This window comes from Cetorhinus maximus, chromosome 18 (assembly GCF_964194155.1).
Source record: "Cetorhinus maximus chromosome 18, sCetMax3.hap1.1, whole genome shotgun sequence".
Taxonomy (NCBI): domain Eukaryota; kingdom Metazoa; phylum Chordata; class Chondrichthyes; order Lamniformes; family Cetorhinidae; genus Cetorhinus; species Cetorhinus maximus.
This window is the reverse complement of record NC_135896.1, coordinates 790,673-804,575: the sequence shown is the minus strand read 5'-3', so window position 1 is coordinate 804,575 and position 13,903 is coordinate 790,673. Positions and strand designations below refer to the sequence as shown.

Below are 13,903 nucleotides of genomic sequence, written 5' to 3'. Positions count from 1 at the left end.
ATCGGGTCAGCCTGTTCATGCCCCACGGAACTCATTTCTCGTTATCTTGACTCCTTTCTCTCTCCCCTTGTCCAGTCCCTTCCCACCTACATCCGTAATTCCTCTGACACCTTACGTCACATCAACAATTTCCAGTTCCCTGCCCCCAACCACTTCCTCTTCACCATGGACGCCCAATCCCTCTACACCTCCATCCCCCACCAGGATGGTCTGAGGGCCCTTAGCTTCTTCCTTGAACAGAGGCCTGAACAATCCCCATCCACCACTACTCTCCTCCGTCTGGCTGAACTTGTTCTTACACTGAACAATTTCTCCTTTAACTCCTCTCACTTCCTCCAAATAAAAGGTGTGGCTATGGATACCCGCATGGGCCCCAGCTATGCCTGTCTCTTTATGGGGTATGTGGAACATTCCTTGTTCCAGTCCTACTCTGGTCCCCTCCCACAACTCTTTCTCCGGTACATCAATGATTACTTTGGTGCTGCTTCATGCTCTCGTCTGGACCTGGAAAAATTTATTAATTTTGCTTCCAATCTCCACCCCTCCCACATGGTCCATCTCTGACACTTCCCTTCCCTTCCTTGACCTCTCTGTCTCAATTTCTGATGATAGACTGTCCACCAATATCCATTACAAGCCTACCGACTCCCACAGCTACCTCGACTACAGCTCCTCACACCCCGCTTCCTGTACGGACTCCATCCCATTCTCTCAGTTCCTTCGCCTCGGTCGCATCTGTTCTGACGACGCTACCTTCAAAAACAGCTCCTCTGACATGTCCTCCTTCTTCCTTAACCGAAGTTTTCTACCCACGGTTGTTGACAGGGCCCTCAACCGTGTCCGGCCCATCTCCCGCGCATCTGCCCTCACGCCTTTTCCTTCCTCCCAGAAACATGATAGGGTCCCCCTTGTCCTCACTTATCACCCCACCAGCCTCTGCATTCAAAGGATCATCCTCCGCCATTTCCGCCAATTCCAGCATGATGCCACCACCAAACACATCTTCCCTTCACCCTCCCTGGCGGCATTCCGTAGGGATCGTTCCCTCCGGGACACCCTGGTCCACTCCTCCATCACCCCCTACTCCTCAACCCCCACCTACGGCACCTCCCCATGCAAATGCAAAAGATGCAACACCTGCCCCTTCACTTCCTCTCTCCTCACCGTCCTAGGGCCCAAACACTCCTTTCAAGTGAAGCAGCATTTCACTTGCATTTCCCCTAACTTAGCCTACTGCATTCGTTGCTCCCAATGCGGTCTCCTCTATATTGGAGAGACTAAACGCAAACTGGGCGACCGCTTTGCAGAGCACCTGCGGTCTGTCTGCAAGAAAGACCCAAACCTCCCTGTCGCTTGCCATTTTAACACTCCACCCTGCTCTCTTGCCCACATGTATGTCCTTGGCTTGCTGCATTGTTCCAGTGAAGCCCAACACAAACTGGAGGAACAGCACCTCATCTTCCGACTAGGCACTTTACAGCCTTCCGGGCTGAATATTGAATTCAACAACTTTAGATCTTAAACTCCCTCCCCCCATCCCCACCCCGTTTCTTCCCCCTCCCTTTTGTTTTTTTTCAATAATTTATATAGATTTTTCTTTTCCCACCTATTTCCATTATTTTTAAATCTACAACTGTAATACCTTGTCAGCCTTTCCACCCCACCCCCACTAGAGCTGTACCTTGAGTGTCCTGCCATCCATTCTTAATTAGCGCATTTTCTTAGATAATATCACCACCTTCAACACCTCTTTGTTCCTTTTGTCTGTGACATCTTTTGATTATCTGCTCCTATCACTGCTTGCTTGTCCCTACAACCACGCCCACCCCCCAACTTCTCTCCCCCCACCCCCCCAGTCTTATACCAGCTTATATTTCACCCCTCTCCTAACTATACTCAGTTCTGCTGAAGGGTCATGAGGACTCGAAACGTCAACTCTTTTCTTCTCCGCCGATGCTGCCAGACCTGCTGAGTTTTTCCAGGTAATTCTGTTTTTGTTTTGTATCTATTCTGTGTATTCTGAAATATCCCCTTAAATGTCTGCCCCTGGATCTCTATTGACCTATCCCTTAACTTAAATCGACAGTTCACTTTCGCTAGTTCTGCTTTCATGCATTCGTATTTGCCCTCCTTTGAGTTTAAAATACTAGTGTTAGACCTATTCTTCCCTTCCTCAAACTAAATGTAAAATTCAATCATATTATGATCACTGCTATCTAGGGGCGCCTTCACTGAGATCATTAATTCATCCTGTCTCATTGCACATTACCAGGTCTCGTGTAGCCTGCTCCCCGGTTGGCTCCAGAAAGTGCTGATCTAAGAAATTATCCCTAAAACACTATGAATTCTTCATCTGTGCAACCTTGCCCATCTGGTTGTTCCAGTCTATATGTAGATTAAAATCCCCCATGATGACCACCTTTCTGACGAGCTCCCACTATTTGTGAAGAAGAGTCATATGGACTCGAAACGTTAACTCTGTTTCTCTCTCCATTGGTGCTGTGAGACCTGCTGCGTTTTTTCCAGCATTTTCTGTTTTTATTTTAGATTCCCAGCATTTGCAGTATTTTGTTTTTATCCCACTATTTCCCCTTTTGATACCCTGCCCTTTCATGCGATTACTGTTAGGGGGCTTTTTTACCACTCTCACAAGTGACTTCTTGCCTTCATGATTCCTCATCTCTATCCAAACCGCTTCTATAATCCTGGTTCCCTGCACTTAGGCCGTCCCTATCTATTGTGTTAATGTTGTCTTTAATTAACAGAGCTACCCCTCCACCTTTTCCTAACTTCCTATCCTCCCTGAAAGTCTCATACCCTTCAATGTTCAAGTCCCAATCTACTCCATCCTGTAGCCGTGTCTCTTTTATGATTATTAGATCCTACTTATTTACCTCTATTTGCACTGTTAGTTCATCTGTTTTGTTTTGAATGCTAAGTGCATTCAGATACAGAGCCTTAAGTTTTGTCCATTTAATATTTTGTAACCTCTAGCCTTATCTGTTGATTTACTCTTTAACTTGTACTCTTTGCCCCTTCCAGTCATGGTCTGTTTATTGTTTCTCAAATTAATACCTATGTTTATACTTTGCCTCTACTCTTTAACTTACCACGTCTTCCCACATTTGATTCCTTGCCACCAGGATTTAGTTTAAAACGCTTTCTACTTCCTTAGTTATGCGATTCACAAGAATACTCATCCCAGCGTGGTTCAGGTGTAGACCATGCCAGTGCCCCACAAACCGGAACCCACTCCTCCCAAACCAGCCTTTGAGCCACGCATTCATCTCTCTAATCTTATTTGCTTTATGCCAATTTGCATGTGGCTCAGGTAATTATCTAGAGATTATTACACTTGAAGTTCTGCTTAATTTGGCACTTAGCTACTCACACTGACTATGCAGAACCTCTTCCCTTGTTCTACCATGGATCACGACGACTGGATCCTCCCCCTCCCACTGCAAATTCCTCCTCAGCCCTGAGTTGATGTCCCAAACCCTGGCACCCGGCAGGCACCATAGCTGCCTGGACTCTTGCTCTTTGCTGCAGAGAACAGTGCCAATCCCCCTCACCGTACTGTCCCCTACTACCACTACATTCTTGTTTGCTCCCCTGGCTTGAACAGCGTCCTGTACCATGGTGCCATGACCAGCCTGCTCATCCTACTTGTAGGCCTTGCCTTTGTCCACACAGGTTGTGAGCACTTCAAATCTGTTTGACAATTGCAAAGTCTGGGGCTCCTCTACTACTGCCTGTTCAGTCCCTTTACCTGCCTCACTCTCAGCCACATCCTCATGTCCTTCATTGCTGGCCAAAATAGATGACCCTATTCTAAGAGGTGTGACTGTCTTCTGGACAAAGTGCCCAGGTATTTCTCCCCCTCCCTTATGTTGCGCAGTGTCTGCATTTTGGCTTCCAGATCAATAATCCTGACCTAGAGTTCTTCAAGCTGCTTATGCTTTCTGTGGATGTGTTTGCCCTGGATTGCCTTGGCATCCAAAAGCATCCACATTCCACAGCTGCAACATAACACCTGCCCTGCCATTGTGACTTACGTTATTTAGTTAATTTAATTTAATTACTTTCTTAATTAACCTAGAGTAATTCCTATGTATGCTACAATGTATTGTGCTTATTAATTGTTGGTACCAGGTGTGTATTTTAGATGTTTAAAATTAAATATTAAAGTTTTAGTTCTATTTTATTTATTGGTCTACCTTAACTCCTGTGTCCTAAGCTGGTTATTAATACACTGTCCCTAACACGAAGCACTTACCGGCCAATCAATTGACAAAAGTACAGTGCCTATACTATTTTAAACCCTAGGAACAGAATAAACCTTAACCGTTCACTAGATACTTGCCAAAAGCATAGAGAATGAGAGGGCACAGCTTTTAAAGTGATTTGCAAAAGAAGAAAATGTGATGTGAGAAAAAACTTTTTCACACATCAAGTGGTTCAGGTCTGGAATGCACTGCCTGGAAGTGTGGTCGAGGCATTCAAGAGGGCATTAGATGATGAAATGTACAGGGTCATGGGGAAAAGGCTGGAGAATGAGTCATAATGCTCATTTGGAGAGCCTGTGCAGACACGATGGGCCAAATGGCCGTCTCCTGCATCATAACATTTCTGTGATTCTGAGATACTCACTAAACAGCTAGCTTCTCCAGCCAATCAAATTGCTTCTTTTCTGTGATGTCACTATTTGTTTTCGTGAACAAAAACAGAAAATGCTGGAAAAACTCAGCAAGTCTAACAGCATCTGTGGAGGGAAAAAAAACAGTTAACATTTCGAGTCCTTTTGACCCTTGAAGAGTCATAAGGACTTAAAACATTAACTCTTTTTTTTCAATCTGCGGATGCTGTTAGACCTGCTGAGCTTTTCCAGCATTTTCTGTATTTGTTTCCTTGCGCTGTTTTCAATCTCTCAACTGCCTCTCCACGCGCTATTTTCAGACTCCCAACGACCTCTCCTCTCCAGTACAGTACAGAAAGCTTGGAATTACAGGTCTGTTAGCCTAACATCAGTAGTAGGGAAAATGCTAAAGTCTGTAATAACAGGAGACTTAGAAAATAATGGTAGGATTGGACAAAGTCAAAATGGACTTATGAAACGGAAATCATGTTTAACGAACCTGTTGGAGTTCTTTGAGGATGTTTCTACCAGAGTTGATCAGGGTGAACTGGTGGATGTGGTAAATTTAGATTTTCAGAAGGCTTTTGATTAGGTCCCACACGAGAGGTTAGTGAACAAAATTAGAGCGCATGGGATTAGAGGGAATATACTGGCATGGATTGAGAACTGGTTCACTGGCAGAAAACAGAGTAGGCAGGTTGCGACTAGTGGGGTGCTGCAAGGTTTGGTGATTAGACCCAGCTATTCACAATCGATATCAATCGTTTGGATGTGGGAATTAAATGTAATATTTCCAAATTTGCACATGACACAAAACTAGCTGGAAGTGAGTTGCGAGGAGGATGCAAACAAGCTTCAAAGGGATTTGGAGAGGCAAGTGAGTGGGAAAAAATTTGGCAGAGGCAATAAAATGTGGAGAAATGTGAGGTTATCCACTTTGGTCGGAAAACAGAAATACAGAGTATTTCTTAAATGGTGAAGGGCTGGGAAGTGTTGAACTTCAAAGGGACTTGGGTGTCCTTGTCCATGAGTCACTGAAAGCTAACATGCATGTACAGCAAGCAATTAAGAAGGCAAATGGTACATTGGCCTTTATTTCAAGAGGATTTGAGTATAGGAGTAAAGATGTCTTGCTGCAATTATATAGAGCCTTAGTGAGACTGCACCTGGAGTATTGTGTATGGTTTTGGTTGCTAAGGAAAACATATACTTGCCATAGATGGAGTGCAACAAAGGTTCACCAGACTAATTCCTGGGGTCGAGGGATTGTCCTATGAGGAAAGATTAAATAGATCGGGCATTTATTCTCTGGAGTTTAGAAGAATGAGAGGTGATCTAATTCAAATGTTCAAAATTCTTACAGGGTAGATGCAGAAAGAATGTTTCCTCTGTCTGGGACAGTGGCTAGAACCAAGGGATGCAGTCTCGAAATAAGGGGCAAGCCATTTAGGACTGAGATGAGGAGGAATGTTTTCACTCAGATGGTGGTGAATCTTTGGAGTTCCCGGCCCAAGAATTCTGTGGTGGCTCAGTCGTTGAGTATTTAATGAGATCGATAGATTTCTACATATCAGAAACATTTAAGGGATACAGGATAGTGCAGGAAAATGGTGTTGAAGTAGAAGATCAGCCATGATCTCATTCATTGAATGGCAGAGTGGGCTTGAAGGGTAAATGGCCTACCCCTGCTCCTATTTCTTATGTTCTTATTGAACCCAGTATCTGATGGCTCCTGTGGAACTGGCCTAAATATAACGTTTAATTAACTTTCAATCTTTATTGAAAGAATTCAATATCCATCACCAGTAGTGGCTTAGTAGAACTGCTACTGACCAAGCCGAGTCCTGAAGCACCTGTTGTAATATGGGTTCTTCAGATGTCTCAATGCTGATACCTTGAGAATTGTATGTTTAAACATGAACCCTTTATTGGTAGTCTTTAACTATATGCAGATCCCAGGTTACTGCCATGCATGGTGCTGTTGCCAAGCAGGCAGTCTGCTTCGAGTGTTCTCCCTGGACTGTGTTCTCAGCCTGGTACCATGTGACTCGATGCATCATACTGTGGGCAGTGCTATTTTCCAGTCCTACATAAACCCTTGCTCTGCTGAGCACCTTTATATTACAATGGCATGCAGGCACATACAATATCATACAACATCCCCCTTTCGTCTCCAGAAGAAACCTTTCCTTTCCAATGGAGTATAACTATTTGTAATATAATCTTTACTTGCTATCCCTGCTCCCCCATCCCGAGTCTCTGACTTTATAAATTCAGACAGTCTCGCGGCTTGACAGTTCTTCCACATCTGGGTCTGTCACGTTTGGAGGAGAAGTAGTAGTACTGTGTTTCTGATACTTGGCTATCTCCTTTTGATTTGCTTTTTGGACTCCTTCAAGTTGCATTTCTCTTGACCAACAACCTGTCTACTTTTTTCAGTCACTGAGTTTGTCCTGTTCCTTCCACAGGAAATATGCACTCTGTTCATTCCTAGAGTGAACTCGAATTTTCTTTTTCCGTGGTGTCCGCCATGTTCTTGCTGGACGTATATGTTTCACAAATGGAACCTTCATTTCTACTTGTTTCACAACTTCAGCCAAACACTTGTTTGCTGTCTTATATTCAAATCCTTTTGCAAGCTTAAAAATCTTTTTATTCAGCTCAGTTTCTTCTTCTAGTGCCTTGTGTTTCAGTGTCGGGTCTACATTTTCTGATCTCGTTTCTGTGTTTCCGTTATCTGTCTGCAACAGAACTTTGTCCTTTTCCTTCATTTGGGACTCACTGTTGGCCAGGTTTGTCTCTGGTGAAGCCTTAACCTCTTTTAGTTCTGTAATTGTTATACTCATGGTTTTATTGTCCGCTCGCAGTTTGGAAAGTTCTATGGCTTTTCCTTTCAATGCCTCCTCTTTTCTATTCAACTGCTTCTTCAGCTCTTCAATCTGTTTCTTGTGGCTCTCGGCTTCTTCCTGGAATATTGAACATTGCTGAGTCTGCTCTACCATCTGGTTCTTCAGTTTGTTCAGACTGACATTAAATTAATTTTTCTGCTCCTTGGAAGGTTCCAGAGGAATAAACTTTGACTTGAGGGATTCTTGTAGCATGTGAAGGCCTGCCAACAGGTTTCCTTTTTCTTTGTGAAGCTCACTTGCTTCATCTTGTTTTCCTGTAATTAAGCAAAATTTCCTTGAGTTTCTTCTGCTGTTTAAGATAGTGGTCATGTCTTCATATTGCTGAATTGTCTCACATTCCTTGTGTATTTGACCTTGAAAGACAATAAACTGTTCTTTCAACTGTTTATTTTCTTGTTGATCTCTTGCTAACTCACTGGGTGTCAGTGCATCATCTCTTTGACTCAGCTTGAATCTTGGGTTTCAAATCTTCCAGTTCAGCTCTGCGAACGTTTTCCTGTAGAACAGTTTCATTTACTTTTTGCACGTTTTGCTTCTTTTGAGTTATCTCCGATAGCTTTCCTTCATTCACAGCCATCTACGAGATGGCCATATGCGTGCTAAACAGCAGAAGCAACCTGTGATAGAAAAGGGTAAGCAATCCCGCCAATGGATCAGATGAAAGCTCTGTAGTTTTACCATATCCAGTTGTGAATGGTGGTGGAGAATTAAACAACTCCACAAACATCCCTATCCCCATCCTCAATGATGGAGAAGCCCAGCACGTCATTGCATGAGACAGGGCTGAAGCATTTGCAGATGCCTTCAGCCAGAAATGCTGAGTGGATAATCCGTCTCAACCTTCTCCAGAGGTCCCCACTATCATAGATGTCAGTCTTCAGACAATTCACTCTGTGTGATATGAAGAAACACCTGAAGGCACTGGATACAGCAAAAGCTGTTTGGCCCTGACAGCGTTCTGGCTGTAAGACTGAAGACTTTTGCTCCAGAACCAGCCGTGCCCTAGCCAAGATATTCCAGTACAGTTGCAACACTGGCATCTTTCCATGTGGAAAATTGCCCCATTATATCCTGTCCACAAAAAGGACAAATCCAATCCAGCCAATGACTACCCCATCAGTCTGCTCTCAATCATCAGTGAAGTGATGGCAGATGTCGTTGACAGTCCTATCAAGTGACACCTACTCAACGATAACCTGCTCATTGATGTTTAGTTTGTATCCCACCAGGGCCACTCAGCTGCATACTGTATTACAGCCTTGGTCCAAATTTTTTTAAATCCTCATTTGCTCTTGAGAAGGTGGTGGTGAGCTGCCTTCTTGAACCGCTGCAGTCCATGTGGTGTGGGTACACCCACAGTGCTGTTAGGAAGGAAGTTCCAGGATTTTGACCCTGCGACAGTGAAGGAACAGCAATATATTTCCAAGTCAGGATGGTGAGTGACTTGGAGGGAAACTTATAGGTGGTGGTGTTTCCATCTATCTGCTGCCCTTGTCCTTCTAGATGGTAGTGGTCGGGAGTTTGGAAGACGCTGTCGAAGGAGCCTTGGTGAATTCCTGCAGTGCATCTTGTAGATGGTACACACTGTTGCTACTGTGCATTGGTGGTGGAGGCAGTGAACGTTTGTGGATGTGGTGCCAATCAAGCAGGCTACTTTGTCCTGGATGGTGTCAAGCTTCTTGAGTGTTGTGGGGGCTGCACTCATCCAGGCCTTGTGGGGAGTATTCCATCACACCCCTGACTTGTGCCTTGCAAATGGTGGACAGGCTTAGGGGAGTCAGGAGGTGGGTTACTCTTCGCACGATTCCCAGCCTCTGACCTGCTCATGTGGCCACAGTATTAATATGGCTAGTCCAATTCAGCTTCTGGTCAATGGTAACCCCTCCCAGGTTGTTGATAGCGGGGGATTCAGTGATGGTAATGAACGTCAAGGGGTAATGGTTGGATTCTCTCCTGTTGGAGATGGTCATTGCCTGACATTTGTGTGACGCGAATGTTATTTGCCACTTTTCAGCCCAAGCCTGGATATTGTCCTGGTCTTGCTGTATTTGGACATGGACTGCTTCAGTATCCGAGGAGTCGTGAAAGGTGCTGAACATTGTGCAATCATCAGTGAACATCCCCACTTCTGACCTTGTGTTGGAAGGAAGGTGATGATGATGAAGCAGCTGAAGATGGTTGGGCTGAGGACACTACCCTGAGGAACTCTTGCAGTGAAGCCTTGGAGCTGAGATGACTGACCTCCAACAACCACAACCATCTTCCTTTGTGCTAGGTATGACTCCAACCAGTGGAGACTTTTTCCCCTGATTCTCAGACTCCAGTTTTGCTAGGGCACTTTGATGCCACACTCTGTCAAATGCTGCTTTGATGTCAAGGAGTCACTCTGATTTCACCTCAGGTGTTCAGCTCTTTTGTCCATGTTTGAACCAAGGCTGTAATGAGGACAAGTATGGACAAATGAGCTGAATTCCAGAGGTGAGTTGAGAGCAACTTCCCTTGACGTCAAGGCTGCATTTGACCGGGTGTAACATCAGGGAGTAAAATTGAAGTCAGTCGGAATCAGGGGGAAGACTCTCCACTGGCTGGAGCCATACTGAGCAAAAGAAAAATGATTGTGGTTGTTGGAGGCCAATCATCTTACCGTTAGGACATTGCAGGAATTCCTCAGGGCAGTGTCCTAGGCCCAACCATCTTCAGCTGCTTCAACAATGACCTTCCCTCCATGAGGTCAGAAGTGGAAGTGTTCATTAATGATTAAAGTGATCAGTCCCATTTACTACTACTCAGATGCTGAAGCAGTCCAGTGCCAGTGCAGCAAGAACTGGACAACATTCAGGCTTGGAGTCATAAGTGGCAAGTAGCATTCGTGTTAGGCAATGATCATCTCCAACAAAAGAGAATCGTAACTATCTCCATTTGCCATCCTATTGCATTATCATCGCTGAGCCTGGGGGATATCATTGATCAGGAACTGAACTGGACCAGCCATATAAATAGTGCTACATGAACAGATTAAAGGCTGTCAATTCTATGACATATAACTGACCACCTGACTCCCCAAAGCCTGTCCACCATCTACAAGGCACAAGTCAGGAGTGTGATGGACTTGCCTGGATGAGTGCAGTTCCGACACCACCCAGGACAAGCAGCCTGCTTGATTGGCACCCCATTCACCAACTTATACATTCACTCCATCCACCACCGATGCACAGTGGCAGCAATGAATACCATCTGCAAGTTTCACTGCAACAACTCGCCAAGCCTCACAAATTGCACCTTCCAAATCCACAATCTCTACCACCCAGAGGGACAAGGGCAGCAGATAGGTAGGGACACCACAAATTCCCCTCCAGGTCACGCACTATCCTCATTTGTACTTATATTGCCATCCTTTACCATTGCAGGGTCAAAATCCTGGACCTCTCTCCCTAACAGCACTGTGGCTGTTCCTACACCACATGGACTGCAGCGGTTCAAGAAGATGACTCACCACCACCTTCTCAAGGACAGTTAGGATGGTGAATAAATGCTGGGCTTTGCCAGCGATGCCCACATTCTGTGAACAAACAAAAAAACTCAGCAAATCACATTTGGGCTTCTCAGTACAGGAGAGGAAAAATGGGAAATTAAAGTTTGGAACTTGCACACAGTACTCCAGCTGATAGCTAACTAGATTCTCAAGGAAGTTCGACATCTCTTTGCCTATAAAAGACCAAAAATTCAGTTTGCCTTTTCATGGCCTTGTTTACATGCGTAGCATCTTCTAATGGCCTGTTTTTCTTCACCTTGAAGGGCTCTATACTTCTACACAATTTGAACTGTAAATTGCCATTCCCTCCCTTAATTTCAAATTATATCATATCATATTTTTCTGAATTGAACAGCCTATGCAATGTGATTGTTGTCATAAAGCTTTGTATCTTGCTTTCACAGGGTCTTCGTTTCTCCGGGACAAATGAGACCGAATATCGAGTTTACTTATTGGGAAACCCTGTAAGTACTGAACAACAAACTATGAAATAAAACATTGTCTAATTACTAGCAAACACACTGCAGAAAAGGCCTGTGTTGAAGGTTAGAAACTAGGAGCAGGAGTAGGCCATTCGGCCCTTCAAGCCTGCTTCACCATTCATTATGATCATGGCTGATCATCCAACTCAATAGCCTGCTCCCGCTTTCTCCCCATACCCTTTGATCCCTTTCGCCCCAAGAGCTGTATCTAACTCCTTCTTCAAAACATACAATGTTTTGGCCTCAACTACTTTCTGTGGTAGCGAATTCCACAGGCTCACCACTCTCTGGGTGAAGAAATTTCTCCTCATCTTAGTCCTAAATGGTCTACCCCATATCCTCAGACGGTGACCCCTGGTTCTGGACTCGACCCACCATCGGGAACATCCTTCCTGCATCTAACCTGTCTAGTCCTGCTAGAATTTTATAGGTTTCTATAAGATCCCCCCCCTCATTCTTCTGAACTCCAGTGAATATAATCCTAATCGCCTCAATCTCTCCTCATATGTCAGTCCCGCCATCCCAGGAATCAGTCGGGTAAACCTTCGCTGCACTCCCTCTATAGCAAGTACATCCTTCCTCAGATAAGGAGACCAAAGCTGCATACAATATTCCAAGTGTGGTCTCACCAAGACCCTGTACAATTGCAGCAAGACATCCCTGTTCCTGTACTCGAATCCTCTGGATATGAAGGCCAACATACCATTTGCCTTCTTTACTGCCTGCTGTACCTGCATGCTTACCTTCAGCGACTGGTGTACAAGGACACCCAGGTCTTATTGCACATTCCCCTCTCTCAATTTATAGCTATTCAGATAATCTGCCTTCCTGTTTTTGCTACCAAAATGGATAACCTCACATTTATCCACATTATACTGCATCTGCCATGCATTTGCTCACTCACTTAGCCTGTCCAAATCAAACTGAAGCATCTCTGCATCCTCCTCACAGCTCACCCTCCCACCCAGCTTTGTGTCATCTGCAAATTTCGAGATATTACGTTTAATTCCTTCAGCTAAATCATTAATATATATTGTGAATAACTGGGGTCCCAGCACCGATCCCTGCAGTACCCCACTAGTCACTGCCTGCCATTCGGAAAAAGACACGTTTATTCCTACTCTTTGTTTCCTGTCTGCCAACCAGTTTTCTATCCATCTCAATGCACTACCCCCAATCCCATGCACTTTAATTTTACACACCAATCTCTTATGTGGGACTTTGTCGAAAGCCTTCTGAAAGTCCAAATAAACCACATCCACTGGCTCCCCCTCATCAACTCTACTAGTTACATCCTCGAAAAATTCCAGTAGATTTGTCAAGCATGATTTCCCTTTCATAAATCCATGCTGACTCTGTCCGATTCTGCCACTGTTTTCCAAGTGCTCAGCTATTAAATCTTTTATAATGGACTCTAGAATTTTCCCCACTACCGGTTAACCAGTTTACACAGGAATGCAGTATCAGGCTAACTGCTTAATCCTTTAATGGCCCCTCCCAATAAACCAAGCACTGTTAGATAGCTATCCAGCAAGATATTGCTTTGCAGACTGTCAACTTTATAAAATAATACAGCAGAGAAGGAAGCCACCTGCCTGTGCCAGTTCTTTGGCAGCTATCCAATTAGTCCCACTTCCATGTCCTTTCCCCATAGCCCTGCAAATTTCTTCCACTTCAAATATTAATCAAAGTCTCTTTGGAAGTCACTATTGAATCTAATACTGAATACTATTGAAACAGTGCATTCCAGATCACAGCAAATTGCTGTGTTTAAAACAATATACTGTAGTTTCATGCCACCTGATCCTTTTGCAAATTACTTAAATCTATGACCTCTAGTTACTGATCCTTATGCAACTGGAAGCAACAGCCTCTTATTTACTGCATCAAACCCTTCATGATTTTGAACGCTTCCATTAGATTTCCTCTTAGCCTTCTGTGTTTTAAGGAGAACAATGCTAGTTTCTTCTATCTCTATGTAGCTGAAGTCCCTCTTCCCTGGTATTCTAGTAAATCACCATTGCACCCTCTTCAAGGCCTCATCATCCTTCCTTAAGTGTGGTGTCCAGGATTGAACAGAATATTCCAGCTGGGACCTAACAAGTGATTTATAATGATTTACTGTAGCTTCCTTGCTTTTATACTCTGCATCTCTAATGATATAGGCAATGATCCCATATGTTGTTTTTTAGCAGCCTCCTCAATTATTGTGGATGCTGGAAATCTGAAAGAAAATTGGAAAATGTTAGAATTACTCAGCCAGTCCAACAGCATCTGTTGAGAGAGAAACAGTTAACGTTTCAGGGCCTATGATCTTTCATCAAAACTGAGATCAGTTAGAGAT

General features: G+C 44.2%; 1 protein-coding gene across 3 annotated transcripts in view; it reads left to right on the top strand.

Moving 5' to 3' along the window:
- The window catches only part of pomt2 (protein-O-mannosyltransferase 2), a 120,414-nt gene that overhangs the window by 86,630 nt on the left and 19,881 nt on the right, over positions 1-13,903 (top strand). For all 3 annotated transcript variants that reach the window (XM_078561921.1, XM_078561922.1, XM_078561923.1), the window contains one exon: positions 11,482-11,541. In XM_078561921.1, the coding sequence (XP_078418047.1) occupies positions 11,482-11,541 (60 nt within the window). The remainder of the gene's footprint in view (positions 1-11,481; positions 11,542-13,903) is intronic.